Genomic DNA, 25,637 nt, shown 5'->3' on the forward strand with positions numbered 1-25,637 from the left:
CGGGTCTGGCCCAGGCGGTGATGGGCGCTTTGGGGACTTGCTGCTTCATCTGGCTGAGGCGGTGGTTAGGTGACAGGATTTAAGCTCCGTTGGGTGGGTCTCTCCTTTGGGGAGGTCGCCTGGCCCAGGCCTTGGGTGATGCCAGGGAGCCAAAGTGGCTCCCTTTAGTCCAGCACAAAAGGCCTGGCCCCACCATAGCTGAGCCCTGGGGGGCTGTCCCTGGGCCTGTAGGCTCCAAGGCAGGTTCTGGGTTCTGCTCGCCCAGACGCCCCTTCGCTTGGGAGTGGGCACTGGGCCCACCGGCCTGGCTGAGCCTCTGCAGAGATTTCGCAGGACACAGATCCAGGAAACGGCTTCAGATTGGTGGGTCCTAGCCACAATAAAGGGCTACATGAGCGTTCTGGTGCATCCCCCTTGCCCCAGATTCCTCAGTGGGGCTTTCTCCTCCCTCTCCGCCTTTGCACTAGAGAACATCACCCCCTGGCTCTCAGGGCCCATCTGCCCAGCCCTCCAACTCCCAAGCAGGAGAGGCAGGGAGAGCTCCCGGGGGCAGCCTGGAGTGCGGAGGAAAGACGCCGACTGGCTGCTCTGCCCAGCAAGCCTGAGCAGCAGAGGGCCCTTGTGTAGCAGACTGGGGACCAGGCAGGAACAGGCTGCAAAGGGAGGGGCGCCACCCCTGATGGGGCGCTAGACCTGAGCAATGCCTCGCCCATCCCTGCGGCAGCCAGCTGGCGAGATCTCCCAGCACGGCATGAGGGCCAGCGAAGAGGAGCCGTTGTCAGTGCTGCTGGGGGCTCTGGAATGACCCGGGCTTTGCGGGGCTGCCAGGATCCCGTTTCCCCAGCCCCGTCCTCCTGCGGGATCCTTTGGCCCAGTTGTGCTGGGGAGCACTGTCCCACACTGACAGGCTTGCTTTGGGCGTCCCGCCCATGCCAGGGCTTTGCCAGGGCCTGCCCCTGGCGCCTGTGAGTGGGGAGGAGAGCTGGCCTGGATGGAGGGAGCAGTGGTGAAGGCGGAAGGAAGGAGAAGGTTAATGAGCTGCTTCCATTGCAGGCAGGGTCAGTTTAACAGGCACCACTGGGCCCCCAGCGGTTAATCCACAGGGGGAGAGAAGGGAAGAAATAAACCTCAGTGGTAATCCTGCAGCCAGTCCCCACCCCAGATGGGTCACGTCCCACTGCGGGGGAAAGCAGGGCTGTCTTTATTCAGGGCTCTGCCAGGGCTGGCAAAGGAGGCCCTGTGGGAGGGCAGTCGCTGCCCCCTCATCCCGGGTGTGGATTTGTCTGGAGCTAGAGCTGGGCCCACGCGGCAGAGCCTAGATCTTAAGGTCCCCTGCTGGTCCTGGGATGGAGCTGCCACCTGTGGGTCTGGACTGGCGCAGCCGGGTCCCTGTGCCAAGGCATTTCAGGCCAGCCTCACTCCTGCCTCATTCGGCTCCCTCCCGCCCTGGGCCGCCTTCGGCTGAGGCAACAGGGCCAGTCCGCAGCGCGCTGGGGAGAGGGAGCATGTCTCACAGGCTGGCGACGCTGGGGACCAGGGGGGCCAAGGGCTCCTCGTCCCGTCCCGTCTGTGTCTCCCCAGGGGCGTGGTCACTCCACCGGCCAGCTCCCCAGCCTGGTCTCCCCTCGCCCTGGCCAGGCTGCAGGCATACTCTCCTTGGAGCCAGTCCCCACGCTGCACGTGGAGGGAGGGAAATGACCCCGAGGACTGTTCCTGGCCCTTGCCGTGCTGGCCCTGTTAGCCGCCCGCTCTCCCCAGGCTCCCCCAGGCAGGCGAGTGCATGGTCACAGCCATGGAGATGCTTAGTGAAGTGGAAGGATGGGCAGAGCGTTGGTGCAGCAGGCTCCGGGAGCCGCAGCCAGCTGTCAGCCAGGCTGTAGCCGAGGGCTCTGGGGGCTGGCGAGGAAGAGCGTTGGGGCCCTGCATGGAGGGGTGCCCGGGCTGGGCCAGCAGCAAGCCAGGAATCCCCGGACTGCGCCTAACCTGTCTCTAGTGGAGGAGGAGGAGGGCAGCGGTTGCAGGTGTGTGTTCCCCAGAGGCGGCGTGTGCTCCCCCTGCCCGAATGCAGGCAGCTCTCAGGAAAGGCCCAGGACACAAATAATGCGGAAGGGGGGCTGCTGTTTCGGTCTGAGAGGCATCAGCAGAGGGGGATGGGGAGAGCCTGAAGACGGGGAGCCCAGGCCGGGGTGACGGGGGCTGCGGGTCGGCGCTGGCAGACCTGGGGGGGAGCCCGGGCCGGGGTGATGGGGGCTGCAGGTCAGCGCTGGCAGACCTGCGGGGGAGCCCGGGCCAGGGTGACGGGGGCTGCGGGTTGGCGCTGGCAGACCTGGGGGGGAGCCCGGGCCGGGGTGATGGGGGCTGCAGGTCAGCGCTGGCAGACCTGCGGGGGAGCCCGGGCCAGGGTGACGGGGGCTGCGGGTTGGCGCTGGCAGACCTGGGGGGGAGCCCGGGCCGGGGTGACGGGGGCTGTGGGTCGCTGCTGGCACAGCTGGGTGGGGAGCCCGGGCCGGGGTGACGGGGGCTGCGGGTCGGCGCTGACAGACCTGGGGGGAGCCCGGGCCGGGGTGACGGGGGCTGTGGGTCGCTGCTGGCAGAGCTGGGGGGGAGCCCGGGCCGGGGTGACGGGGGCTGCGGGTCGCTGCTGGCAGAGCTGGGGGGAGCCCGGGCCGGGGTGACGGGGGCTGCGGGTCGGCGCTGGCAGACCTGGGGGGGAGCCCGGGCCGGGGTGACGGGGGCTGCGGGTCGGCGCTGGCAGACCTGGGGGGGAGCCCGGGCCGGGGTGACGGGGGCTGCGGGTCGGCGCTGGCAGACCTGGGGGGGGAGCCCGGGCCGGGGTGACGGGGGCTGCGGGTCGGCGCTGGCAGAGCTGGGGGGGAGCCCGGGCCGGGGTGACGGGGGCTGCGGGTCGGCGCTGGCAGACCTTGGGGGGAGCCCGGCCCGGGGTGACGGGGGCTGCGGGTCGGCGCTGGCAGACCTGGGGGGGAGCCCGGCCCGGGGTGACGGGGGCTGCGGGTCGGCGCTGGCAGACCTGGGGGGGAGCCCGGGCCGGGGTGACGGGGGCTGCGGGTCGGCGCTGGCAGAGCTGGGGGGAGCCCGGGCCGGGGTGACGGGGGCTGCGGGTCGCTGCTGGCAGAGCTGGGGGGAGCCCGGGCCGGGGTGACGGGGGCTGCGGGTCGGCGCTGGCAGAGCTGGGGGGGAGCCCGGGCCGGGGTGACGGGGGCTGCGGGTCGGCGCTGGCAGAGCTGGGGGGGAGCCCGGGCCGGGGTGACGGGGGCTGCAGTCGGTGCTGAGGCGCTGGCAGAGGTGAGGGGAAGTGGCAGTGAGATCACCCAGCATCTCCCTTTGCTGTTCCTGTGAGTTCCCGTCCTCGGACATGTGCAGCGGGAGGGCTCCCAAGCCCTCCCGTCTCTTTCCCGTTGCTGGAGGTGGCCCGGCGCCAGGCTGTGGGGAGGGCGATGTGACCACGGTGCGGCTGGCTTTCAAGCCGCTCTCCCCATGCTGCGGCAGTGCTGGACTCAGGCTGTGCTCCGGGGGCCACACAAACCCAGGGCAGCTGGCCTCTCTCTGGGCTGCAGGCAGGGGTGCAGGGGCCTGGGGCGCAGCAGATAAGGAATTCCAGGCCCAGGAATTAGAGGTGGGGATTTGCAATGTGTGTGTTTGGGGCACTCTCGGAGATGGCACAAGTTCTTCCCGCTGGGCCCCGGCTCTCCAGGGCCTCTCGCCTGGCCTGGGGACGCATGTGACCCTGCTACCCCCTGCCCCACACGCCCCTCCCCGGCCGCCCCTCCCTGGCAGTAGCACTTGACATGTGCCTGGCAATGGGGCATAGTGTCTTAGCTGTTGGGTTTAATTTGCATTCCTGGTGCAGTAAGGAGGGCAGCTGGCGGGGCTGTAGGGGAGCCAGGAACGTGCCTTCCTCCGTGCAGACCTCACTGCATGGGACTCGTCCTCGGAGAAGTGCTCTGGGAGAGCCCAGATACTGCGCCCTGGTGCACGGGGGCTTCTCTGCCCTATCGGTGGGGCTGGTGAAATATTAACTGCTGTGGCTGGCATGTGGCTGGTGCCCTGGGGGCACAGGCTATGAGTGGCTGCTAATCATGGGGTCGGTTTCTTTCCTGCCCAGTGGCTCCAGGGGGCTTTTCGGGGGAAGAAGCTGCTGCAGAGCCCCATGCCGGAGGGCATGGGAAGAGCTGGGAGAGGTGGGATGGCATTGCCTCTTGCCCTGGGCTCGGGCTGCAGCCCGATAGCCGGCTCCGTTGCCCCTTTGCCCCCCCCCCCCCCCCGCCCTGCCCGGCCCGTGGGATGGAGCAGGGGAGAGCGCAAGGCCCCTTCCCCCATCCCTGCGGCCGTGGGAGGCTGAGCTGGCAGCCGGCAGGATTGTGCAGGAGCCTGTTGCCATGGCGATGGCACGGGCCTCACGCCGCGGGCCCTGCAGCCGCTGCGGAGGCGGGAGCTGGGGACTCGGGCGCGCGCCAGCCTGGCCCGGTTGGAGCAGGGCTGGCGCTAGGGGCTGGCACCCCCGGCTCTAGGAGAAGCTGCCAGCAGCAGCTGGTGGAGGTGGGCATGAGCTAGGGGCCGTGAGATCTGCCGGCTGATCTGTGCCCAGCTGCCCTGGGACTGGCTGGCAGAGATGTCTTGGCTCGTCTGGCTCTGCGGACTCCACGTGGGCCTGAGGGGAGCAGGGGGAGCCAGAGAGGGGCAGGAAAGGACGCAGGGTGGGGTGCAAAGGTCCTGGGTTGAGAGATACCTGCAGAGCTGTCTCGGGGGGGACACCAGGGCTGGGCTAGCAGGGGCTGCAGGTCAGGAGTGAGGGGCACCAGCAGAGCTGTGGGGGCAGGGCTGGGCTAGCAGGGGCTGCGGGTCGGGATTGGGGGGGCACTGGCAGAGCTGAGCGGGGGGTGGGAGCCCAGGGCTGGGCTAGCAGGGGTTGTGGGTCGGGATTGGGGGGCACTGGCAGAGCTGAGCGGGGGGTGGGAGCCCAGGGCTGGGCTAGCAGGGGTTGTGGGTCGGGATTGGGGGGCACTGGCAGAGCTGGGCTGGCGGTGGGAGCCCAGGGCTGGGCTAGCAGGGGCTGTGGGTTTTGATTGGGGGTCACCAGCAGAGCTGTGGGAGGGGGGCCCAGGGCTGGGCTAGCAGGGGCTGGGGTTGGGTTTGGGGGTCACCAGCAGAGCTGTGGGAGGGGGGCCCAGGCTTGGAAAGGAGAAGTTAGAGCTGTGGCTCCACCCCCATGCTCTGGGCTGTTGCTCTAAAATTCACCCAAACTCCTTAAACAAGGAAGCAGAAGTGAATCAACCCCCCCCCCCCGCAAAGTGAGAGGAGTCCCCCGCTTGTCCCCACAAGTGGGGATGTGCTAATGTACCGTGCTAGAGCACTGTGTACATAACCCGGGTGGATTCCCCGGGGCTGTGCGCGTGCGAGCCGGGGAGGGAGGTGCGTAGTGCAGCGTAAAGTACCCCACGCGCCACGCAGCCAGTGGGATCTCCCAGCCTCTCGTGCCATGTCCGGCAGTCTGGGAGGCACGCGTGTGTGGGTGCGATGGAGGGAACCCCGTGCTAATGGGGGTGACTCAGGAGCGTGCGCTCGGCTGCTTGTCCCAGCTGCTCCCTCGACAGCCTGCCGCAGCGCTGCCAGCAGCCGGGGCCGGCGCCTGGCCTGCTGCTCCCAGGAGCAGGGAGGGCGCCCTGCTGGAGCGTGCGAATGAGGTGGGAACCTGGGCTGCCATGCTGTGGCTGCGTGCACACACGCAGGGACACACGCGCCTTTCCAGGGCCACAGGAGCCAGACCCAGCAGGACGAGCCCAGCGGGGACCCTGCTGCGTCTGAGCGATGGGGGCTGGGCTGCCCGGCGGTGACCACGCTGGGTTGCTTGCTGAGCTGTGATGGGGTCAGTTACGGGTTCGCTCTGTGCCGTGCTGTGTCCCACCCAGACCCGTCCTGCTGGGCTCTGCCCAGGCCCGTTCTGAATGGCTCCAGCACTGGCCTCCCATCCCCTGGCATGGGGACATGATTCCCCAGGCTAACGGGCCCAGCAATGTCCCTTGTTCCTGGCCCTCTTCCCTCCCTGGCTCATGCTCACAGGGTCTGACTCTGGAGGGCTTTAAAATCCTCTTGGATTTAAAGATTTATCAGCTTGAAATATTAAATTGCAATGAAATATTAACTGCAGCTGAGCATCGTGCTGTGGGGCTTCAGTGAGCCAGCTTCGCACGAGGGCTCTGGGCCAGGCACACGCAGTGCAGGGGGCTGTGTGTGTGTGTGGTGGGGGCTCTCTGCCTCTGCCCGGCTTTGCATGGGGGTGCTGGGCCGGGCACACTCAGTGCAGTGGGCCGGGGAGGGCTCTAGCCCCCACCTGCCTTTGCGTGGGGGCTCTGGGCTGGGCGCACTCAGTGCAGGGGCTTGAGGGGGCACCCAGCCTCAGGCTTCAGGGTGCTGGGATCATTGTGGGGCCCACAGGGACCAGGCTGTGGGGTGGAGCAGAGGTCAGTGCAGGGTGCACACAGAGAAGGTATTTGCTGTGACAGCGGGTGCTGGCTGGGGTGGGAACATGCCTCCAACTGGGGTGGCAGGGACTCACCATCTCTCATAGTGCCCGCCCGCCCCCTCCACCAGCCACTGGGTTGGGAGCTGCCCTGAGGGGCCAGGCCCAGCCTGGCCTCCCAGCACAGAAAGCTCCCACTACAGCTGTCCCTGCTCCAAGAGGCTGGCACTCACCCCGGGAAGGGCCCCGTCGGCCTCACGCAGACCTGCCTGAGAGCAGCTCCCAGGGGCCAGGCCTGGGCTGGAGAGCCCCTGCCCCAAGTTCCTGGGGATCTGAGCCTTGGGCCCCCCAGCATTCACCTGCTGGCCAACCCCAACAGTCCAGCTTCCCTTTCCCCCCTGCCCTCTGGATCCCCCCACTCAGTGCCAGCCCCCAGCCCTCTGGATCCCACCCCCCCTCGGCACCAGACCCCTGCCCTCTACCCATCTCGGGGCTGCTGCATTTGGCTCTTCCCTCTGCTGAGGCCATTGCTATTTCCGTGGTAACCGGCCAGCCCCCCCCCACTCCCCCCAGCTCTGCAGCCTGTGGAGGATGAAGCCGAGTCTGGCTCCAACCCCTGGGCCTCCCTGCCCTCACCTGCAACAGAGGCAGCTCATTGCTCCCAGCCTGGCCCCGTCCCTCCGGCTGTAGCCTGTCAGTGATGGAGGGAGGGGGCGGCTGGGACAGGCAGGCCTGAGGTGGGGGGGCTCAGCGCTGCCTGAGAGAGTCTGGGGACAGAGAGTGAGGTGGTGGGGAGAACTGCCCCTGTGCTGCCTTTAGGGCTGGTAGCCCTGCGCCCTTCGCTGCCATTAACATCCTGCTGGAGCTGGACTGCTTTGCTCGCCCAGCACCCCATGGCAAGCTGCTGCGCTGGGGGGCAAGTGTCGCTGAGGGCCACGGCTCCCGGGCCTAGCAAGCTCTGCTGTTGGCGGGCTGGGAAGATGCCGTGCCCCCCCCCAACCTTGAGCGCCGCGGGGACAATGACCTAGAGGGGAAACTGAGGCACGGAGAGGCGGAGTCGTGACTTACGCAAACCACCCAGCGGGTCGGTGGCAGAGCCCAGGAGTCCTGGCACCCAGGCCCACCCTCATTGCTGCTACTGAGGGTATAGGAATGAGGGGACAGATTCGCTTGGCACCTCTGCATGGGGGGGCAGGCTGCAGCAGAGTCCTCCCCTCGCATGGATCACTGGCTCCCTAGCCCCCTGCTGCTGCCCCTTCCACTCCCTGCTCAGCCCTGCCCCTGCCCCTGCAGCAGGATGCCTGGCAGAGCCGGGTCCCTGCATCTCTGGGGCAGTACTCAGCTGTTAATTGTGTGTCAAGTGTGCCCGTGGGCTTGGCTGGGCAGAGCATGGCCAGGAGGGGACCAAGGGGGCCACGGTGGCTCGCTGCGCCGGGGAGGGGGCCACTGCTCCTCAGGGGTTAAAGAGCTGGCTGGGGGCTAGCCCTGGGGAGGGGGAAATGTGCGGGGAGGTGGTGCTCTCAGTGTATGTGTGTTCGTGACTCGTGGGGTGGCTGACTCTCCGGGGTGGAGGGGGCTGTGTGGCTGGCTGTCAGATACATGCAGACGTGCCAGGGAGCTGTTGACCCTTGGGGCAGGGGCGCTGAGGGGCCCCTCCAGCCCTGGCTGACCCCTCCCCGGGGCACAGTCTCTGCCACGTGCCTGACCGGAGCAGCCCTAAAATCAAGCCATGCAACGCCCGGGCCCTGCAGCCCTCCGCAGCCGGTGCCAATGCTGCCAGCTCCAGTGCAGTGGGGCACCCCGAGGCCAAGCGCCCACGCCCCTGCCCTGGGCCCTGGCGGAGCTGGGAGAGGGCCTCTGCCCAGCTGCAGGGAGGGATGGGGGGGGCTGGTGGAAAAGGGTTTTTCCTATTAACCATCAGTCTCTGTCTCAGCGCCCACCTTGTCCTGGTGCCACACACCCATTGGCTGCTGGAGTCAAAACAAGGGGGCGGAGCTAGGGAAGTGACCTCACCTATTGGGAGCCCCACCCCCAGCCCTATAAAAAGCAAGATGGTGCAGCAGGCAGGGAGAGTGCTGAGCTCTCAGCTCTCCCCAGTGGGGAGGAGCGCCCTGGGGGCAGACAGGTGTCTGATGGCTTAGCCCCTGGGTGCCATGCCTCTGGCCAGCCCCGTCTCCCACCTGGGGTCTGCTGCTGGGTGGTGCCATGGCGGCGAGGGGCAGGCAGCCCCCGGTGCGCTATGCCTCCCTGGGTGCCCTAGTGGCAGACACTCACCGGCCTCTCCTTGTTCTCCTGGCAGACTTCAACTACGGGGCGGAGGACTACGACGCGGAGGGGAATGAGGAGCCCAAGGTGCCACCGGAGGGCTCGGAGACCATGCCCTACATCGACGAGTCGCCCACCATGTCGCCGCAGCTCAGCGCCCGTGGCCAGGAGAGCGGGGATGGCGTCTCACCCACGCCCACCGACAGCCTGGGCACTGGGGTAGGTGGCCACGTGACAGTGCTGCTGGAACCTGGGGGGTCTCTGCCCAGCATGGGCGTGACACTGGTTCTGTGTCCTGTGGGACCGGGTGTCGCTGGAGCTGGGATGGTTTGGTCCCCTGGCTCCCCCTTCCCTCCAATTTCCCCCTTGACCACCTAGCTCAGCCCACTGTCCTTCTCAGCCTCTTCTGGCTTGAGAGGAGGGGCACTGAGCAGCCTGGCTGCTCCTTTGCTAGCATTTCTTCCCCCTCCCCCCCAGTTTGGGGGTGAGCAGCACGGGCTGGGGCCTGGTGGTTCAGGGCAGGGCGAGTGTCCAGCTTCAGTCGGCTAGTGCCACGGCCGGTTCCTTCCTTGGTGCTTTGCTGTGGTGAAGGGCGAGGAGGGCTTGTCAAGAGGGCCATCCCCAGAGGGAGGAGCTGCTGCAGAGCTCCTAGGGCTGTCAACAGCCTGGCAGCCCTCCCCCTTGCTGACTGTGCACTGCAGTGTCCTGCCCAGGGGCCTGGCTGCTCTGCATGGGCCCCGCCCCTAAGAGGGGAGGGGTGTGGGGGTCTCTGGCCCATCATCCTCTCTCCTCCACCCTGTGCCTGGTACAGGGCACCCAGCTTCTGCTCTCCACCCCAGAACCAGCTACATTTCAGTGCTATTTAGCGGCCCTCTGGGATTCTCTGCAGAGCTATGGAACAGCTCCTGGGGCCGGCAGGGGGTGGGGTGGAGTGGGAACCCCTCTCTGCCCCCCATCTTGCCTCAGTGGATAGGGACTCAGAGGCCCAGCCGCTGGGGAGGTGGGGGGGGGGGGGCAGTTACGCCTATTGGCTGGGCATGCTGGGGGTACAGGACAGGGGTGCAGGGTAGTGGCCCCGTGCCCTCCTTTCCTGACCCCTGAAGTGCAATGTCAGGGCCTGGCGTGGGAGCCAGTGGGGTAGGGGTGGGGGGCTTCTGCTGCTGTGGCTGGAGCTGCTCAGGCAGGACCCTGGTGCCTCTTCCCGGCTCTGTGCTGCAGCCTGCAGCTCGCTGACTGGGCACAGCCGTCCCCTCTGATGGGCTGTGCACGCCATCTAGTGACGGAGGGGGGGACTGGGCCAGTTGAAGGCTTCTGGTAATTTTCAAGCAAGCGTCTTTGGGGCGGAACCTTTTTAAAGAGAGCCCTGGTCAGAGTATTATGAAACCCCTCTCTGGGAATGGGAACCCCTGAGAAATGGGAAGGATTGGCTGGGGGGGCTCTTGCCATGCTCTGGGCAGCGCCAGTGTCTGGAAGGCTCAGGGTCGTGACGTGTATCTCCCCAAGCATTTCTGGGGGCTCCTGGCAAACAAGCCATGCAGCCTGCTTTCCCAGCTCCCTTGGTTCTGATACGCACCAACCCAGCACCTTCTCGGTGGCAGGTTTCTGGGCGGGTTGGAAGGCAAATGCCTGACGCTTTAGCATGAGCTGAGTGCGTGGAGGGGGTGAGAGGAAAGCCTTCCTGACCTTGCAGCAGTGGGGCCCCTTGTGCCTTGGAGCATGGGGCTTGTTCCTCAGGCCATGCTAGGCTGAGGGTAACAGTTTCTCGTGGCCGTGCTGTGAGGTGCATGTGGCCAGAGAGGCCTGTGTACCAACTCTGGGACTCCTTGTTCAGGGCAAGGCACTGCCAGGAAAGGGTGGGTTCTGCCTCATTGAAAGGGTTACGGTCTAATCCTTGAAGGAACAGGAGTGAATGCGAACACGTGGCTTCCTCCCACCCCCTGGCCTGGTGGGGCTGAGATGCCAAGCTGGGTGGAGGACCTAGAAAGATGGGGGAGCCCCTGGGCAGGCAACAGGCCCCAAACTGCCCAGCTGCAGAAGAAGGGAAAGGCAGATGGCAGCATGTGCCAAGGGGCAGCAGGAATGAGCTGGATTGAATCCAACCCAGCCCCTGCCTGCCTGGGGTCTTGATGCCAGCTGTGGATCTCCGAGCTCGGCCTTCCCCCGCCAGGTGGCATCAGTGAGCAGGGACCTGTGGCTGGTTAATGATGTCTCCGAAGCGTGGGTGCATCCACTTTCCCAGTATGGGGGGAATGTGGTGTCGCTCTGGGCCTGGATCATCTCTTCCCCCCTCCTCTGGGGCTGCCCCTCGGCAGGACCCCCGGCATTGCCCTGCGTTACTGCCCGTAGATGGGCATGGTGCCTTCGTCCTCTTCCTTCCCCACGCAGCTTATGGACTGACGCCAGTGCCCTGTGAGAAGGTCCTGGAGAGGGACCGCCCTGGGGGCTGTGGCTAGCAAGCCGGGGTGGGCAGGCCCGGGTAGCACCGCCATAGCCAGCGAATGCAGGAAGCAGGCAGCTGGACACGTGTGGGCAGGGGCAGTCTCTTCGATCTGCTGGCACTGCCCAATAGCATCAGGAGCTGGCTGTTTGGGGGGGGCAGCAGCTTGAGCGCTGCAGAGCCTGGGCGTGACTGGGTACAGGAGCTGGCTTGTGCTGTGCCAGGCCTGACTGGGGGCAGCTATCTAGCTGCTGGGCCTGGGTGTCTCAGGACAAAGCCTCAGGCTGTTCCCTCTCCCAAGGGTGCCCTGCCCCCACACTGGATGGCCCACCCTGGGAGCTTGTGCCTGGTTACAGCCAAGGGAAGGGTCCCTGGCCCAGCCCCTGGGCAGAGCTGCTGCCTGCCTGGCATGGCTGCTGCACAAGGGGTGCATGCTCCGGCCCTGATCCTGTGGCTGACCCCAAGGGGTTGCGGGTAAGGGCAGGGGCATGCTGCATGGCAGTGCCCTGGCATCTTCCTGTGTCCCAGCATATGGTGCCATGGGTGCCCACAGAGCCCTAGCCTGTAGGGTGCACACGCACTGGAGAGATGCTCCCACGGGTGCCCTGCTCTCCTGGTAGCTATGCTGCTGGCCCCTCCTACCCCAGGGGCATCCAGCAGGGTCTGCCCCTCCCCAGCTGCTGCAAGGGAGAGCCCAGCCAGGGCTGGAGTCTCTGCCATGCACTCCCTCCTCAGCCGTCCCGGAGCTAATGGGATTTGGAGATGCTGGGGCTCCAGCATTGGCTCTGCCTTCAATCCCATTATCTGTGGCCGGGCAGTTCCAGGCTAAGCCGAGTGCCCTTTGGACGCAGCGGCTGGTGGCTTTAACCCTTCGCAGCTGCCTCCCCAGTGTCAGAATCGGGGCCTGCGTGCTGGCTGGGATCTGCCAATGAGAGGCAGCTGGCTCGTGCTCAGCTTCTCCTCTTCCCACGTGGGCTCAGCTCAAGTGAGTGCTGGCAGCTGCAGAAGGGGGACCTGAGGGCCCCTGTCCATGGGGCTCAGCCGAGAGCCCTTGGACTGGTGGCGCTCTGGATGCGGGGCTGCAATTTGGGGCTGAAAGGAGTTTCCAGGGGGGCTGGGTGACTTGCAGCTGGCGCTGGTGGAGGGGGCTGTGAACAGGCCCCTGGGCCCTGTCCTGAGCGCGTGGCTGTTTCCCGTGCTGGAGCGGCATGGGGAGCAGGCAGGCATTGCTGCTGGGCCATAGCCTCCCGCCCTGGGGCCGCCTCCTCTCACCGGGCATGTGAGGCGTGGGCTGGGCTGCTGCATCGGGAAAGGTGGGGGGCTGTGGTTCTGGGTGAGAATCCCCCACATCAGACCATCCCCTCACTGACTCCCCCCACCCCTGGCCCTCTCTGAACTCTGTGCACAGGGGTCTGTCCTGGGGCACCTCTGCTCCCTAGGGCTGAAGCGTGGTCCTGGCTCTTACCCACGTCAAGGACATGGGCGGGCACGGGCTCTGGAAACCCCCAGTGCCTCCTGGTTGGTCCCCACCCCGGCACTGGGGTCCTGGCAGCTGCAGGAAGCGGTGGAGGAAGACAATAAGGCTGGCACATGCAAAGCAGGTCAACCTCAGCTTCCCCTTTCCCTGGAGTTGGGGGCAGGTGGAGGCAGCTATTCCAACAGCGAAGCTCCCTCCCCGCATCCTTAGCTTGCAGGGCCCTGGGAGCCTCCAGCTACTGCTCCACTCCTTGACAAGCCCCATCCTGCTCCCCCTCATCTGTTCCCGGCAGCCAGCTGAGGCCCGGTGCGCCCAGGCCATGTGGGAGACTGCCCCCGTCCAGTCTTGTCAATCAGGAGTCCCTGGCACTGGTGTTACATTCACTGCCCCCAGCCAGCATGATTCTCGCGCTGCCAGTTTCAGCCCTGGGCGGGGGCTGGATGGCACTTCGAGCGCTCAGGAAGGCACAAGAGGTGGATTTGGTATCCAGGAGGCAGCTGTGTCTCTTTCTTCCTGTTGGGCAGGGGCAGAGGGCTCAGGCCTCAGCGGCTGAACTCCTTGCTCCCCATCCCAGGATCTGCCACAACATCCAGCAGGGGCGCAGAGCTGCGTCAGCTTGGCTGGTGGCTGAGCCGTTCCGCACTGATCACATCATTAGGGTCCAGAGTCAACACCCTGCTGGAAGGAATGGAGGGGTACCAGGGCTGGGTTTGCAAGGCTCCTTCCCTGGCTGTGAGGGCTGGCCAGGCATGTTCTGGGCCAGAGCTCTGCTGTAAATTTACCCGGCTACCCAATCCCATCCTGCCCAGCACTTGCCTCCGGGCTGCATACGAGGCCTGATCCCCTGTAGGGGGAGGTCTCCGGGTGACCCTCTCCCAGCCCCGTCCCATCCTGTACGATCCCCGCTGCCAGGCCCTGGAATTCCCTCCCGGACTCCCTTGTGCCGGGAGGCAGCCGCTGCTCTTGCGGCTCAGTGCAGAGCCAGGTGACCAGCTGGGGGCACTGCAGAGGTGCCATGCAGCGGGACCAGGGAGCTCTGCCAAGACTGTGCCCAGGAGTGGGGGTGGAGGAGAGAGCCCCTGGGCGGGGCCGGTGGGACGGTGCTGTGGGCTCCGGGGCAGGGGCCCTCGCCAGGCAGCGGCCAATGCTGGGGTGTGACTGTCCATCGCCCCTTAGCCTGTGCTGTGTGTGGCTCGAGGCTGGCCCTGAGGAATTGTGTGAGCAGAGCGCTTGGAGCCTGACTTCCCCGCCTGGACGCTGCTCGCTTGTCCCGTTGTGGCTGTGGCAGGTCACCGGGGAGAAGCTGGTTCCCCAAACGCTCCTGCGCACGGCGCTGGCCACACGCCAGGGAGCGCTCCCCCCCCCTCCCGAGGCAAGACGTTCATTTCCTGTGCATTGCTAGGCGGGGCTGGCTGGAGGAGCGCAGACGGCAGGGGCCGGGAAGGGGTTAAGCAAGCCGGAGCAGCCTGTGCCGGGCTGGCCCCTCGCCCTGTGCTGACAGCCCTGGCGTTTCCGCAGCCTTGTGCAGGCTCAGGGCTGCCTGGAACGTGGTTTCCTCTCCGCTCAGGGAAGCCTGGGGCCAAGCTGCCCTGGCTGGCGCAGGCAGGACTCCCGTAATGGCTCCTTTGAGCAGCAGGCTGCGGCCAGCTCACAGGGCTGAATCGGGCCCAGCTGGCCTGCTGGCGTAGGCCTGTCTGGAGCTGTGGGCTGTGCCCTCTGGCCTCCTGCCACTCTGCGGGCCATGGAGGAGGAAGAGGAGGCCATAGGGTATCTGGACAAAATCCTGGAGGATGAAGAAGATTCGGAGCCAGGCACCCCCACCAGCCCAGGCCTGGGGTGTACCTTCCTGGCCTCCAAGAAGGTGGGCACACATCCGCCTGGGGAGGAGAGAGGGGCTGGGCTGGGGGGGGTGTTTGGGGTCCTTGTCAGTGTCAGCTTGTGTCACTGCGCCTGTGGGCAGAGCTGGGGGCTCCTGGCACCTCTGTGGTGGGTGCTGGGCTCTGTGGCATTGAGCCCTAACCCGGGGGGGCTGCCCCAGTCACTGGGATGTAGGTTGGAGGGACAGGCAGCGAAGTGCCCTCCTCTAACAGGGCCATGCCTCCGGGAGGGGGGAGAGCACTTCCCAGTACAGGAGCTTTCAGGGCACAAGCTGGGCAGAGCAGTGAGGTGTACCTGGGGCCGAGGCTGGGGGGCAGGGCAGGGAGCCTGGCCCGGTGACACCAGTGCTTGTCCTGGCCTCCCTCAGAGGGTGGTGATTAGGGCTCCGATGACTGGGGGAGGGGGACAGATTCCATCCCTGGCTACAGGGCTGCCCTGCAGTACGAGCCCAGCCAAGCCCTGGTGCCAGTGGACCCAGCAGCCCTTCCCCTTGGCAGGACGCGTTGGACGGGGCAAAGGGGCTGCTGGCTCTGCAGGGCCCTGGGGCTACAGCCTTGGCCTCTGTGCACCGGGGGGCTGGGGCCATGCACTGGCTGAGGAGCTGGGGGTCTCTGCGTACCCGGGTAGCAGTGTCTCCACTCAGCCACACAGGCCTCTTGCTGCCTGCTCTGGAGAGGCACTGGGCCAGCTCCTGCTCCGAGCCCCTGGCTCTGCCACGGATGTGCTGTGTGGCCTTGGGCATGTCCCCAGGTGCTGGCTGCTGCCCTCAGTAAAGCAGAGCCAGAACTGCTGGTCCCAGGGCTGGGGGCTCACAGGGGACAGCCGGGGGCTCTGGGACTTGCAGGCCCTGGACCTACCTATGCAGCAGGGGCAGCCACTGCTCGCCGTTCCACTCCTCCTGTGCCCCTGAAAGGATGGCAGGGCCCAGTGCTATGGCCTGTGGGAGGTAGTGCCCCGGCCGGGCTTCCCAGACAGGCTTCGTGGGGCAGGGCCTGTGCTGGAGCCCAGAGCCGAGGCTGGTGCTCGCCTGCTCTGCCCTGGCTTGGGCAGCAGGGCTGGGGCTGCCCCAGAGAAGCAGGACCAGCCTGTGACTAGTCAGTGGCTAAAAACCCACAAGAAACGGTTCTGGCCTCACCCGGCTCCTGCCCTAAAGGCTCAGGGCTTGTCTGGGGAGGGGCTGAGGGCACTGGGCACAGTCGGGGGAAATGGGGATCGCCCTGCTGGGAGACAGGCCTAGAAGAGGTGCCTGGAAGTGATCCAGGCCCGTCCACTGGGGACTGATTTTCCCCCCACCAGGTGCTGGGTACCCCTGGCCAGAGGGAGCAGAGGGTGCCGTGTGGTGGGGGAGGAGTATCTGGCTATCAGCAAATGGAGCTTCCCCCTTACCAGCAGGGCAGTGAGGCTTGCAGCCCCCACCTCACAGAACAGGGGAACTGCCCTCCCCCATGGCCAGGGAGACGGCTTCAGGACCAGGGGGGGATGGTGGACCTGGGCCAGCTCCAGGAAGGTTAGCACTTCCTGCCCATGGCTTCCAGTGGTGCTAGCCACGTCCCATGTCACAACAGCAGCCGCTGGTGCCCACCCAGGGCAGGGTTGGGCCCCAGTCCTTGCCGGGCTGGGCGTGCAGCTGTCCCTCCAGGCTCAGGGTGTTGAGGTGGGCCAGCTCCATGGGCCCCTCTGCTTGAAGGGCACTGACTGATGTGAGGGGGTCTGTGGCCTCGTGGGGGAGGCTGCATGGCCAGGGGCTCCCAGGCACCTCCTGGGAGGGGTCTGCCTTGGTGCCGAATGCTGGATCCAGCCGGGAGGGGGGTCGCTGAGTCCTCACCAGCTGAGCCCCGGAAATTGCCAGTGTTGTAAACCCTCCAGAGCAGCCCCTGCAGCAGCCCTGCCTCATGCTGGGGCTGGGCTATGGGCTGCAGCCCCCTCTGTAAAGAGCCAGGGGCCCTGAGGATCTCCAAGCATGGGGCGTGCGGGGTAGGGAGCTGTTGACTACAGGGCGGGGCTGAGATGCAGCCACTTCTGCTTTGCATGTGGCCACGCATGCGCCGCCAATCCAGGCCAGACTGGTCCCACTGCCCACCCTGCGTTTGGCCTGGACACCTGGGTTAGCACCCGTGAGCCAGGGGGAGGCTCTTCAGACTCTTCCCGCACAGGGTCTTAGCTCTGGAAAGTGGCACTGGGAGCGACCCTGGCTTCATGCTGAACTGCACCCAGCCCCTGAGAAATCCCTCGCCCAGCCTGGCTCTGTGTAGCCAGGGGCCCTTGGCTCTGGGGCTGAGGGGGCTGGTTGGTGCTGCTGCCATGGCTGCTTGCCCCCTTGGAGCCCATGGGGGGGTGCGCTGCCCGGGCTCAGAGCCCTGGGGAGAGCCGGAGCCTGGTTGAGGAGGCCGTAGAGCGGGGCAGAGGGCGCTGGCTTGGGTGGAGCGTTAGGTTCCTGGGCTGCTGTTGTCCCCAGGGCCTGGGGGCACATGGGGCTGCTGAAGCCAGGAGGCTGGCCACCAGAAGCTGCCCTGGGGTAGCCCAGCTCCTGTGCTGAGGCACTCCCACCCCTCGGACAGTGGGCCGCGCGCAGGGCGAGCATCAGGGGAGACGGGTAGGACTGCGACCTGGCCCGAGGACAGGATCCCTGCTCGAGTGCCGGCCTGGGTGTGAGCGGGGGGAGCCAGGGAAAGGGTGGTACTGGTACAGGGCCAAGGGAGGCGGGGTTCGGTGAGCAGCTGGCCCAGTCCCTGCAATGAACATAACGTACCTGGCGGCTGTGGGCCTCGCCCTGGAGGGAGGGCCAATATCTGAGACCGCAGGAGCCCCAGCAACGGAGCTGGGATCCTGCCAACTGAGGAGGAGGGAGGACAGCAAAGCCAGCTCTGCCCTGGGCTTCCCACCGCACCCAAGGCTGATGCTGCTCCCCTGGCACCAGGCTCTGCCATGCATCTCCCTGGCCACGCCAGCCTCCCTCCCTGCGGAGAGCCCCTCCCCTGGGAGCGGATCCTGGGGGTTCCTCTTGCAGCACCTAGACCCTGACATCCCTTGTCATGCAGGGTGAGCGGGATGCCGGGAAGGGGCTGGAGATGCGGAAGTTGGTGCTCTCGGGCTTCCTGGCCAGCGAGGAGATCTACATCAACCAGCTGGAGGCGCTGCTGCTGGTGAGTACGGCCCAGCGGGCGCCGGTCCCCTCTGCCAGGGCTAGCCCCCGGCACTGAGCCCTGTGCTTCCGGGTGCGAGGCTATGCCCTCCCGGGGTCTCTCCCCTGCCGCATCAGGTTCTGCAGGCAGGAATCTGGGCAGTGGGGCTCCAGCGCCCCCTATGGGAAGCGGGTGTTCGGCTGGCTGGAGACCTGCCCCAGCTCCCTTCAGAACAGGGAGCATCCGTGCTGCGGGGTGCGTCCCTAATGTTAGCCCCACTCGCAATGGGAGCCAGCCCGGGCAGCCTCTCCGCCCCTCGTGGGAAGCAGGGTGGGCGGCTGAGGGTGCCACTGCCTCGGGGGTGGGGAACCTGAGTAGCAGCAGTTTGGGTGGAGAAGGAAGAGTCCCTCTGAGGCTGGGGTGGGTGCAGGTCTCTGTCCCCTCCTGGCTGCTGGGGTCAGAGCTGCTAATGCAAACGCGTCCTGCCCGCCCCCTGCCCAGGGGCTGGGATGCCTGGCCAGGCATGTAACTCCTGCATCTGTGGGATGGGGGCTGACCCATAGGTGCCCATTCCCCACTGCCACCTGCAGAGCGAGGGCTGACGTACGCTGGGGCCAGACGTCTCTCCACATCGCAGCCTGTGCCTGGCCTGGCTGTCCCTTTCCTGGGCCCTCCTGCACCTCCTGGTGGCGCTGCCCTGGCACCTGGTCCTTCCCCTGTGAGCCCGCTGCCCTTGGGTTGCGCAATAGGCAGGGCTGTCAGGGTCCCGCCTTCCCCTTCCCAGCACAATGGGGAAGTCTGTGCGGACACGCAAACCGAAACTGCCGTCTGCAGCCCCCACACGGCATGGCGCGGGCAGCGTCCCCACACCGCGGGGCCTGGAGCCCCCTTCTCCTGCTCCCAGCTGGGTCCACGCCGGCCTTGGCTAGAAAGGGCTTCTGCAGATCTGTGAGAGGAGGGATGGCTGGATCCTGACACCCGCCCCCCACCCCGCTAGCCCAGCCTTGGGCTCCCCCACTGACTCTGCCTGTGCCCCTCACTCCCGACCTGCAGCCTCGCTGGCTGTTCCAGCTTGAGGAGTTTCCTGCTCTGAGATCACACACTGAGTGGCTCTTCCCCCATCCCAGGGCAACATGGGGCTCAACCCTGGCAAACTCTCCTCACCTAGCTTGACCCAAACTTGCAGGCAAGTGCCAGAACTGAACATTGACCCCTTGTTTCCCATGGGCCTAGGACCCACAGGGGGTGGCCTCCTGGGATGCAACACCCCGGCTGGAGCAGGCTGCACTACATGGTGGGACCTGTAGTTCTCAGGGGCTGCCCCCCTGGCCTGGCCTGAGAAGGGTGGCTCTCGGCTGTCCCATGTCATGCCAGTCAGGGGGCCCTCAAGCTCCTGTCTGGCTCTGCTCCGGCCCCTTGGCAGGCACCGAGCCTGGCCTGTCTCTGTGGCAGGTTCCTGCTCTAATGCTGGCTTCCCCTGCTCGCCGCAGCCTATGAAGCCCCTGAAGGCCACGGCCACCACCTCCCAGCCTGTCCTCACCATCCAGCAGATCGAGACCATCTTCTATAAGATCCAGGACATCTACGAGATCCACAAGGAGTTTTACGACAGCCTCTGCCCCAAGGTGCAGCAGTGGGAGAGCAAGGTCACCCTGGGGCACCTCTTCCAGAAGCTGGTAAGCTCTGCTCCCCTGCAGGTGGCTGGGCATGGCTGGGATCTGGGGCGTTGGCCCTGGGGTGGGGGCAGGGCTTGTCTTCTGGCTCCTCGCCTGCTCGCTGCCAGGAGAAGGGAGGGATTGAGCTGGGTCCAAGGTGTTCTTCCCAGGTGCAAGCCTAGGCTGGAGGGGGAGTGGCAGAGCTCTGTGTGGGGCAGTCCTGGGTTGGAATGGCCGGGGGTGGCTCCTGGGGAGACCAGGGCTGGGGCTGCAGGGGGCTGCAGGTCCCACACAATCTGCAGGCTCCCCTCCTGCTCCCTGGTGCCGGGGAGCCGAGTGGGGCTGTGGGCTCTGGCTGGGCTGTCCCAGGGCAGTTTGGAAGAACAGGGACCAGGCTTTGAGAGTCTCTGGAGCAGCAGCAGGTGGCTGCAAACCCCTCTGGATAGGGGTCTGGGCCCCACGGAGCCGGGTGGCTGTTGCGACAGCTCACACCAAGTTGGGCCATGCGCAGGCTGCAGTTGCTGCTCCGATCCCATGCGGGCTCGCACCCTGGGTGTGCTCAGCAGCAGCCCCCCTGAGTGAGGCTGATGGAGCCTGCGGGGCTGAGGGCTTGGGACCGTTTCTCTCTGGTCTGTCTCCTTCCAGCACCCCAGTGACAGGCAAAGCCCCCTGAGCTTGGAGATGAGCAGGGCTGGGTTATGGCAATCCAGGCTCCCTGTGGCTCCACCCCCGGCTTGGCACTGCACAGAGCCCGTGCCCAGAGAACAACAGGTCCCCTTGGCTCCCTGGGGGGCAGAGTGGGCGATTCTCTCCTGTCACACGGAGCCTTGGGCAGGAGCTGGTGGGGGCCCCGGGACAGCGGAGTTCGGAGTTAACAGCATTGCTATGTCGGTTACGCTGGCAGCGGGGGAGTACTTCCCTCTTCAGAGCTGGTGGTGCAAGCTCTCACAGACTCGGGCAGATATCGCTGTGTCAGTTACGTGGGGCTCACGGGTCCCACCTTACTTCCTGACTGCAAAGGGCCAGGAACTGATCTCTCTGTGCTTGCTGCGAGGCCTGGCTCCAGGAGCTGGGGCCTGGGAAGCCTTAATCTGCTCTGAGTGGCCGCTGCTAGCTAGGTGAGAGGGCTGCCAGGCCCTGGCACAGGGGAGGGCCGTGCAGACACTCCTGGGAAGCAGATTGCTCCAGGTTCCCTGTTTGCTTTGTAGGCTCATGCAGCAGCAAGCACCTGCTCTCAGGGGAGCTTGGCGGGCTGGTGTGCCAGGGGTTGGTTTGTTAGTGGCTGTGCTGGGGAAGCTTCCTTCTACCTGCGCCCTCTGGTCCCTGTCCTGTGGGGAGCCCCCGTACCCGCTGCTGTGGGGTGGGGCTGGGAGAACGTCCCTGTGCCGGGGAGGCTGGTTCCTGGCCCCCGGCAATCCGCTCTCGCCCAGCACGGCCTGGGCACCTTCTCCCAGCTCCCTGTGCCCACCGCAGGGGCTGATGGGCGTGAGCGTCTCCTGCAGGCTCCTCCTAGGGGTCAGTGACCTCCCCAAAGCAGCCAGGCTGGGGAGAGGAGGCTGCACCGAGCTCGGCTGCCTAGGGAGGGGTAGCTGGCACACATGGAGCCTGCTGCTGCGGCCCACCCCAGCCATCAGGCCGCACCTGGGGTCCCGTTAGAGCCCCTGACTCCGGGGTGGGCAGCACTTCGGGGGGGGGGGGGGCCGGGCAGAGTTGCTGGGGCTTCCCCAGAAGGGAGCACCCCGGCCGTGTGCCCCTTCTCCCCGCCCAGGAGGAACTCGCCTGCTCCCCCGCCCCAGCTGGGCAGGCATGTGAGAGGGGCTGGCTCCGGGGGAGCGCCCCCCCCCGCTCAGGTTGCTATGGAAACTGCTGAAGACAAAGTTCAAAGGAGAGGGCCCCCATCCCAGGCGTGTCCTGCCAGGTCTTGTGGGTAATCCCCCTCTCCCCTCCTCCGCTCGCCCCCAGGCCAGCCAACTCGGCGTGTATAAAGCCTTCGTGGATAACTACAAGGTCGCGCTGGAGACGGCAGAGAAATGCAGCCAGAGCAACAACCAGTTCCAGAAGATCTCCGAGGTGAGCAGGGCGGGCCTCTCTGGCAGCTGCCCCGGGGGGGCCGAGGGGGGGTGTTTGCTGGAAGCCTCTGGCCCTGAGCCCAGCTGCGCTTGCTGGGTGGTGGCATGGCACAGGGCTCGCGAGGCACCGAATGGATCCCAGGGCAGGACCCAGCCTGCTCTCCCCTCTTCGCTGGCTGGCGTGGGGGGCGACCCGGGCCCGGGGGTGCAGCCCCAGCTGCTGATCCTGCTGCACTGGTGCCTGGGCTCCGTGGTCTGGTGTGAACACAGCAAGGTGGTGAGCGTGGAGCATGTGCCCTGCAGGTAGGGTGACCAGATCCAAAATTTGGGGCTTTGTCTGTCTTATATAGATGCCTATTACCCTTCAACCTCTGTCCTGAATTTCTTTTTTTTTTTTTTTTTTCCACACTTGCTGTCTGGTCACCCCTACCTGCAGGCTCTGTCCAGAGAGCTCAGTGGGGGTCAGGTTGGAGCCCCTCCTTTGCCCTCTGGCTGGGATATGGGGAGTTGGGGAGCTCACTGGCCCATGCGTGCCGAGAACTGACTGGCTCAGTGGCATGCAGCACCCACTGCTATAGCAACAACCTGCAGGCATTCAGGCAGGTGTCCCTGGAGAGCAGCATCCCTGGGCCAATGCCAGCCTGTGTCCCAGGTGGGCTCCATGGCCCCCATGGTGACGTCTGGGCGCTCTCGGGGCATAGTGACGGGGCTGGGCTGGGCTGAGCAGGGCTGGCTCCAATGTCTGTTACCAATGCAGGTGCGCTCCGGCTGGGAGTAGAGCGGTGGGAGCCCACAGGCAATGGCCTTTCCCATTGCCAGGCTTCACTGAGACGTGTCTCTCAAACCCATTTGGTTCTTGCAGACCTGGCCCCCTGCACCCCAAGCCTGGCTCAGTCACGTGAGCTCCCTGCCTGTTCCCATGTGGCACTTGCTGGCGGACGTGGTGCTTTCTTGGTGCCATGCGCAAATGGCAGACCCCGGCGCTGTCCCAGCTGCCGAGACCCGGCTCCCTGTGCTCCCAGAGGCTGGGCAGGGTGCAGGGATATTCCCTACTGTGTCCAGGCTGTGGGACTCGGGTCTTGGCAGATAGCTCCAGGCTTCCTGGCTAGGAGTTGTGATTACCAGTGTGGAACTGGATTTGAACCCCAAACTCCTCCTGCACAGGGCAGGCCACGGGGACCGGGCTGCTGCAGTGCATTCTGGAGCAGCCTTTCATCATGTCCTCTGGCATTTGCTGTCTCGCCCTGGGGTGCATCGTGTGTGTACTTGGGGTGCAGCAGGACCCCCATGTAGGGTGGGGAGCAGCCCTGCTCCTGCTTTTCCCCCTCTGCAGAGAACGAGCCCCTCTGCCTGGGCCTTTCCTGGAGCTGCAGTAGCTCTGGGGGCCCAGATGACCTGGGCCAGGGCTGGCTACCACCTGGGGGATCTGGCTCTGTTGTAGCATCCACAGCATAGGGCTGGAGCAGGAGCAGCCCTAGGGGCACTTCTGGCCTGTGTGTGCCTGAGTCTGAGGTGGTTTGCTCTGGGACACAACAGAGCCCCCTGCCGAGCCAGCTAGACCGGGCACCTACCCAGAACCCTGGCCCCGTGAGTCCCCAGGCTGCCGCTCCAAGCCTCCTAACGAGCCTCTCTCCTGTGGGCAGGAGCTGAAAGTGAAGGGCCCCAAGGACTCCAAGGAGAGCCACACCTCAGTCACCATGGAAGGTACAGCATGCATGCGCGGGTGGGGAGGGGGCTCTCCGCCTTTGTCTGCGGCCCCGAGCACATGCATTATTGATCAGCTCCGCGTGTGAGTGGAAAGCCCTTTGTGCGCCCGTGCGTGGCGCTGATGCTCCCCTCGTTAGGATGCTAGCAACGTCTGGCAGCCCCCCGCCCCCTCCCCCCGCTCCGCCGAGGTGCTGATGCCGTGTTGCAGCCGGGCTGAGCTGCCAAGGGGAGGCAGGGAGCCGGCCACAATGGCCGTGCGGAGACGGGGCTGCCATGGAGATCCTCCTCATTGTCCGGCTCTGCTGTAACTGCACCTACGGTGAGTCGGGGCGTGGGGCAGGGCCTCTGGGGGCGCCGTGACTCCTAGGGGGAATTTAGCCCAGCTTCCGCGGGGCCAAATTGGACAGATGGGCAGCCCGGCCGGGGCTGTTCCCAGTGGGTGCTGCCCCTGGGAGCGGTGCTGCTGGGCCTGGAGGTCTGAGCTGGGGGGTTTCTCCCCCTGGCGCCGTGCTCTGCAGCCTGAAGTTGGTAGTTTCTTTGTTCCGGGCGGTGAAGGGCCACGTTGATTGTGCTCTGCCAGGGCACGTGCAGCCTTGTTCCTGGGAGCGGCAGCAGCCAAGGGAGGATGAGCTTCTGGGGGTGTCGGGGAGAAGCCAGACACCCTCTGTCAGGCATGTGAAATCATCACTGAGCCCGAGGGGCTGGCGAGGTGGAGGGAAGGAGTTGGGGAGGGTCCCATGGCACCCTCGCACAGCGGGGTGGGTCTGTGCCAGGCTGGGCAGGTCTCATTGGCTTGGCTTGGGCTGTCCCAGCTGGCATGTGAGCCGTGAACGTCTGACCTTCACCTGGGGCTAGTGCCGAGCGGGGCTGGCAGTGGGTGCTCTGACTCCGGGGGGGCGTGGTACCTGTCCCTGCTCCTGGTTGGGATCTGGCTCCTGCTGGGCCTGGCGCTCTTTTCTTTGGGTGGTGGACACTGTACGCACCCCTCCCGGATCACCACCAATGGAGGGGCTGGAGCAGCAAGTGACAACAGATGGGTCCATTCTTGCCGCTGACTGCGGGAGGCTGGGAGGGGAGTGGCTGGGCCAGCGGGGGCTTTAATGTGCCAGCACTGGGCTCGGCATGTAGAGAGTCCAGGGGAGATGAGCCACTTGCCCCTAGCTCTTGGCCCTTGTTTCCCCCAGCCAGTGGGGGGAGGGGGTATATTTGGGGCAGGGGGGTGCCTTGCTGGGTGTGTGCACGATGCCCCCCCCCACACACACACCTGTTCTGGCTTCCTGCTGTTGCAGAGGTGGGGGCACAGCTGCCTGGGAGGGGCCAGCACCTCATCACGCTTACCCGACGTGGAGTCCTTGTCCCAGGGCTGAGAGCAGCCGTGTGCTGGCCCAGACCTGAGCGCCCCCCCGCTACCCCACCGGCTGGTCAGATGCCTGAGTCCTAGTCCTTCAGGAAAGGGGAGCAGGTTTCCTTCTCCTCGGGCAGCTCCAAGTGTGTTCTCACGGGCTTTGGGCCAGGAAAAGTGGTTTGAAGGGAAGGGAGAATGCAGTTACATCTGCTCAGGGTATAAATAGACTAGGGAGTCATGCAAGTCACCTGCCAGGCTGTGCTGGGAAGGGGATGGGAGGGGTTTGTGGGAGTCGCGTGCGCACATTCCTTCTGCTAAGAGTGAAATGCACAAGGGTTTGGAGCCCTCCCGGGCCCTCACACAGTGTGGGGAAGATCAAGCTCTTCATCTCCAATGAATGCTGAGCCCCAAAGGGGTGTGCAGGTTGCAGGAGCAGTTCCCCACCTTCCCCTTTGGAGTCGGGTCTGGCTTGAGCCTCCCCATAAGTCAGGGGTAGCAGCTGCCTGCACCATCCCATTGTGTCTGGAAACGTGGGGTCCCACGAGCCAGCACGCTGCTGGTAACTGCGGGAACTCTGCCGGGTCAGTCAGTTTTCCCCCCCGATTCTGGTGGGTCTCAGAGAGAGGGAACCGGAGCCGCTGGTGGGGGGGCTCCAGGGCCGGTGTGGTAACCGAAAGGACCCGGACCTCCTGGAGGTGGCGTGGATTGGGGGCCATAGAGTGCCCAGGGCGGTTTGTCAGCTCCAGGGAGAACAGGACTGTTGTAAAAGGCCAAGGTTCCCCTGGCCGAGTTTCGCAGCCGGACCCCACGTCCAAGGCTGGCTCCGTGCTCGGGACGTGGCTGGCATGGCTCTGTCGGTTCGGGGGCGGCAGGGTTCAGCTGGGACAAGGTCTGCGTGTGGAGAGCGAAGCAGACTGAAAAAGGGGAAACTGATGGGGGAGAAGCGAGAACAGGAAGCAGGCTGGGCTCACAATGCCTAGCCCTGGTGGTGGCGTTCCCTGGTAATACAGGCGAAGCCAGTGCCGGGTACCCTCCCTGTCCCTTGCTGCAGCCCCCTGGCACGGGGTGAAGCGCTAATGCTCGGTGGAGCGACACAGCAGGGGCTGCGGGGTCAGCACTGAGGTGCACTGGTGGGTCAGTGTGCGGGAAACTCATGGCCCTGGGCTGAGCTGTGTCTGATTCGAGTGTCTTCCCAGATCCTGGC

General features: G+C 65.8%; 1 protein-coding gene across 4 annotated transcripts in view; it reads left to right on the forward strand.

The window, feature by feature from the left end:
• ABR (ABR activator of RhoGEF and GTPase) overlaps positions 1 to 25,637 on the forward strand; it is a 95,278-nt gene that overhangs the window by 34,592 nt on the left and 35,049 nt on the right. For 2 of the 4 annotated variants that reach the window (XM_077836462.1, XM_077836463.1), the window contains 5 exons: positions 8,778 to 8,962; positions 17,574 to 17,678; positions 19,148 to 19,333; positions 21,275 to 21,382; positions 23,025 to 23,085. In XM_077836462.1, the coding sequence (XP_077692588.1) occupies positions 8,778 to 8,962; positions 17,574 to 17,678; positions 19,148 to 19,333; positions 21,275 to 21,382; positions 23,025 to 23,085 (645 nt within the window). Of the gene's footprint in view, positions 1 to 8,552; positions 8,604 to 8,777; positions 8,963 to 14,067; positions 14,519 to 17,573; positions 17,679 to 19,147; positions 19,334 to 21,274; positions 21,383 to 23,024; positions 23,086 to 25,637 lie in introns of those variants that run through there. The other 2 variants (XM_077836465.1, XM_077836464.1) reach the window with 2 other exon arrangements.

This window comes from Eretmochelys imbricata, chromosome 17 (assembly GCF_965152235.1).
Source record: "Eretmochelys imbricata isolate rEreImb1 chromosome 17, rEreImb1.hap1, whole genome shotgun sequence".
In the NCBI taxonomy this organism is placed as follows: domain Eukaryota; kingdom Metazoa; phylum Chordata; order Testudines; family Cheloniidae; genus Eretmochelys; species Eretmochelys imbricata.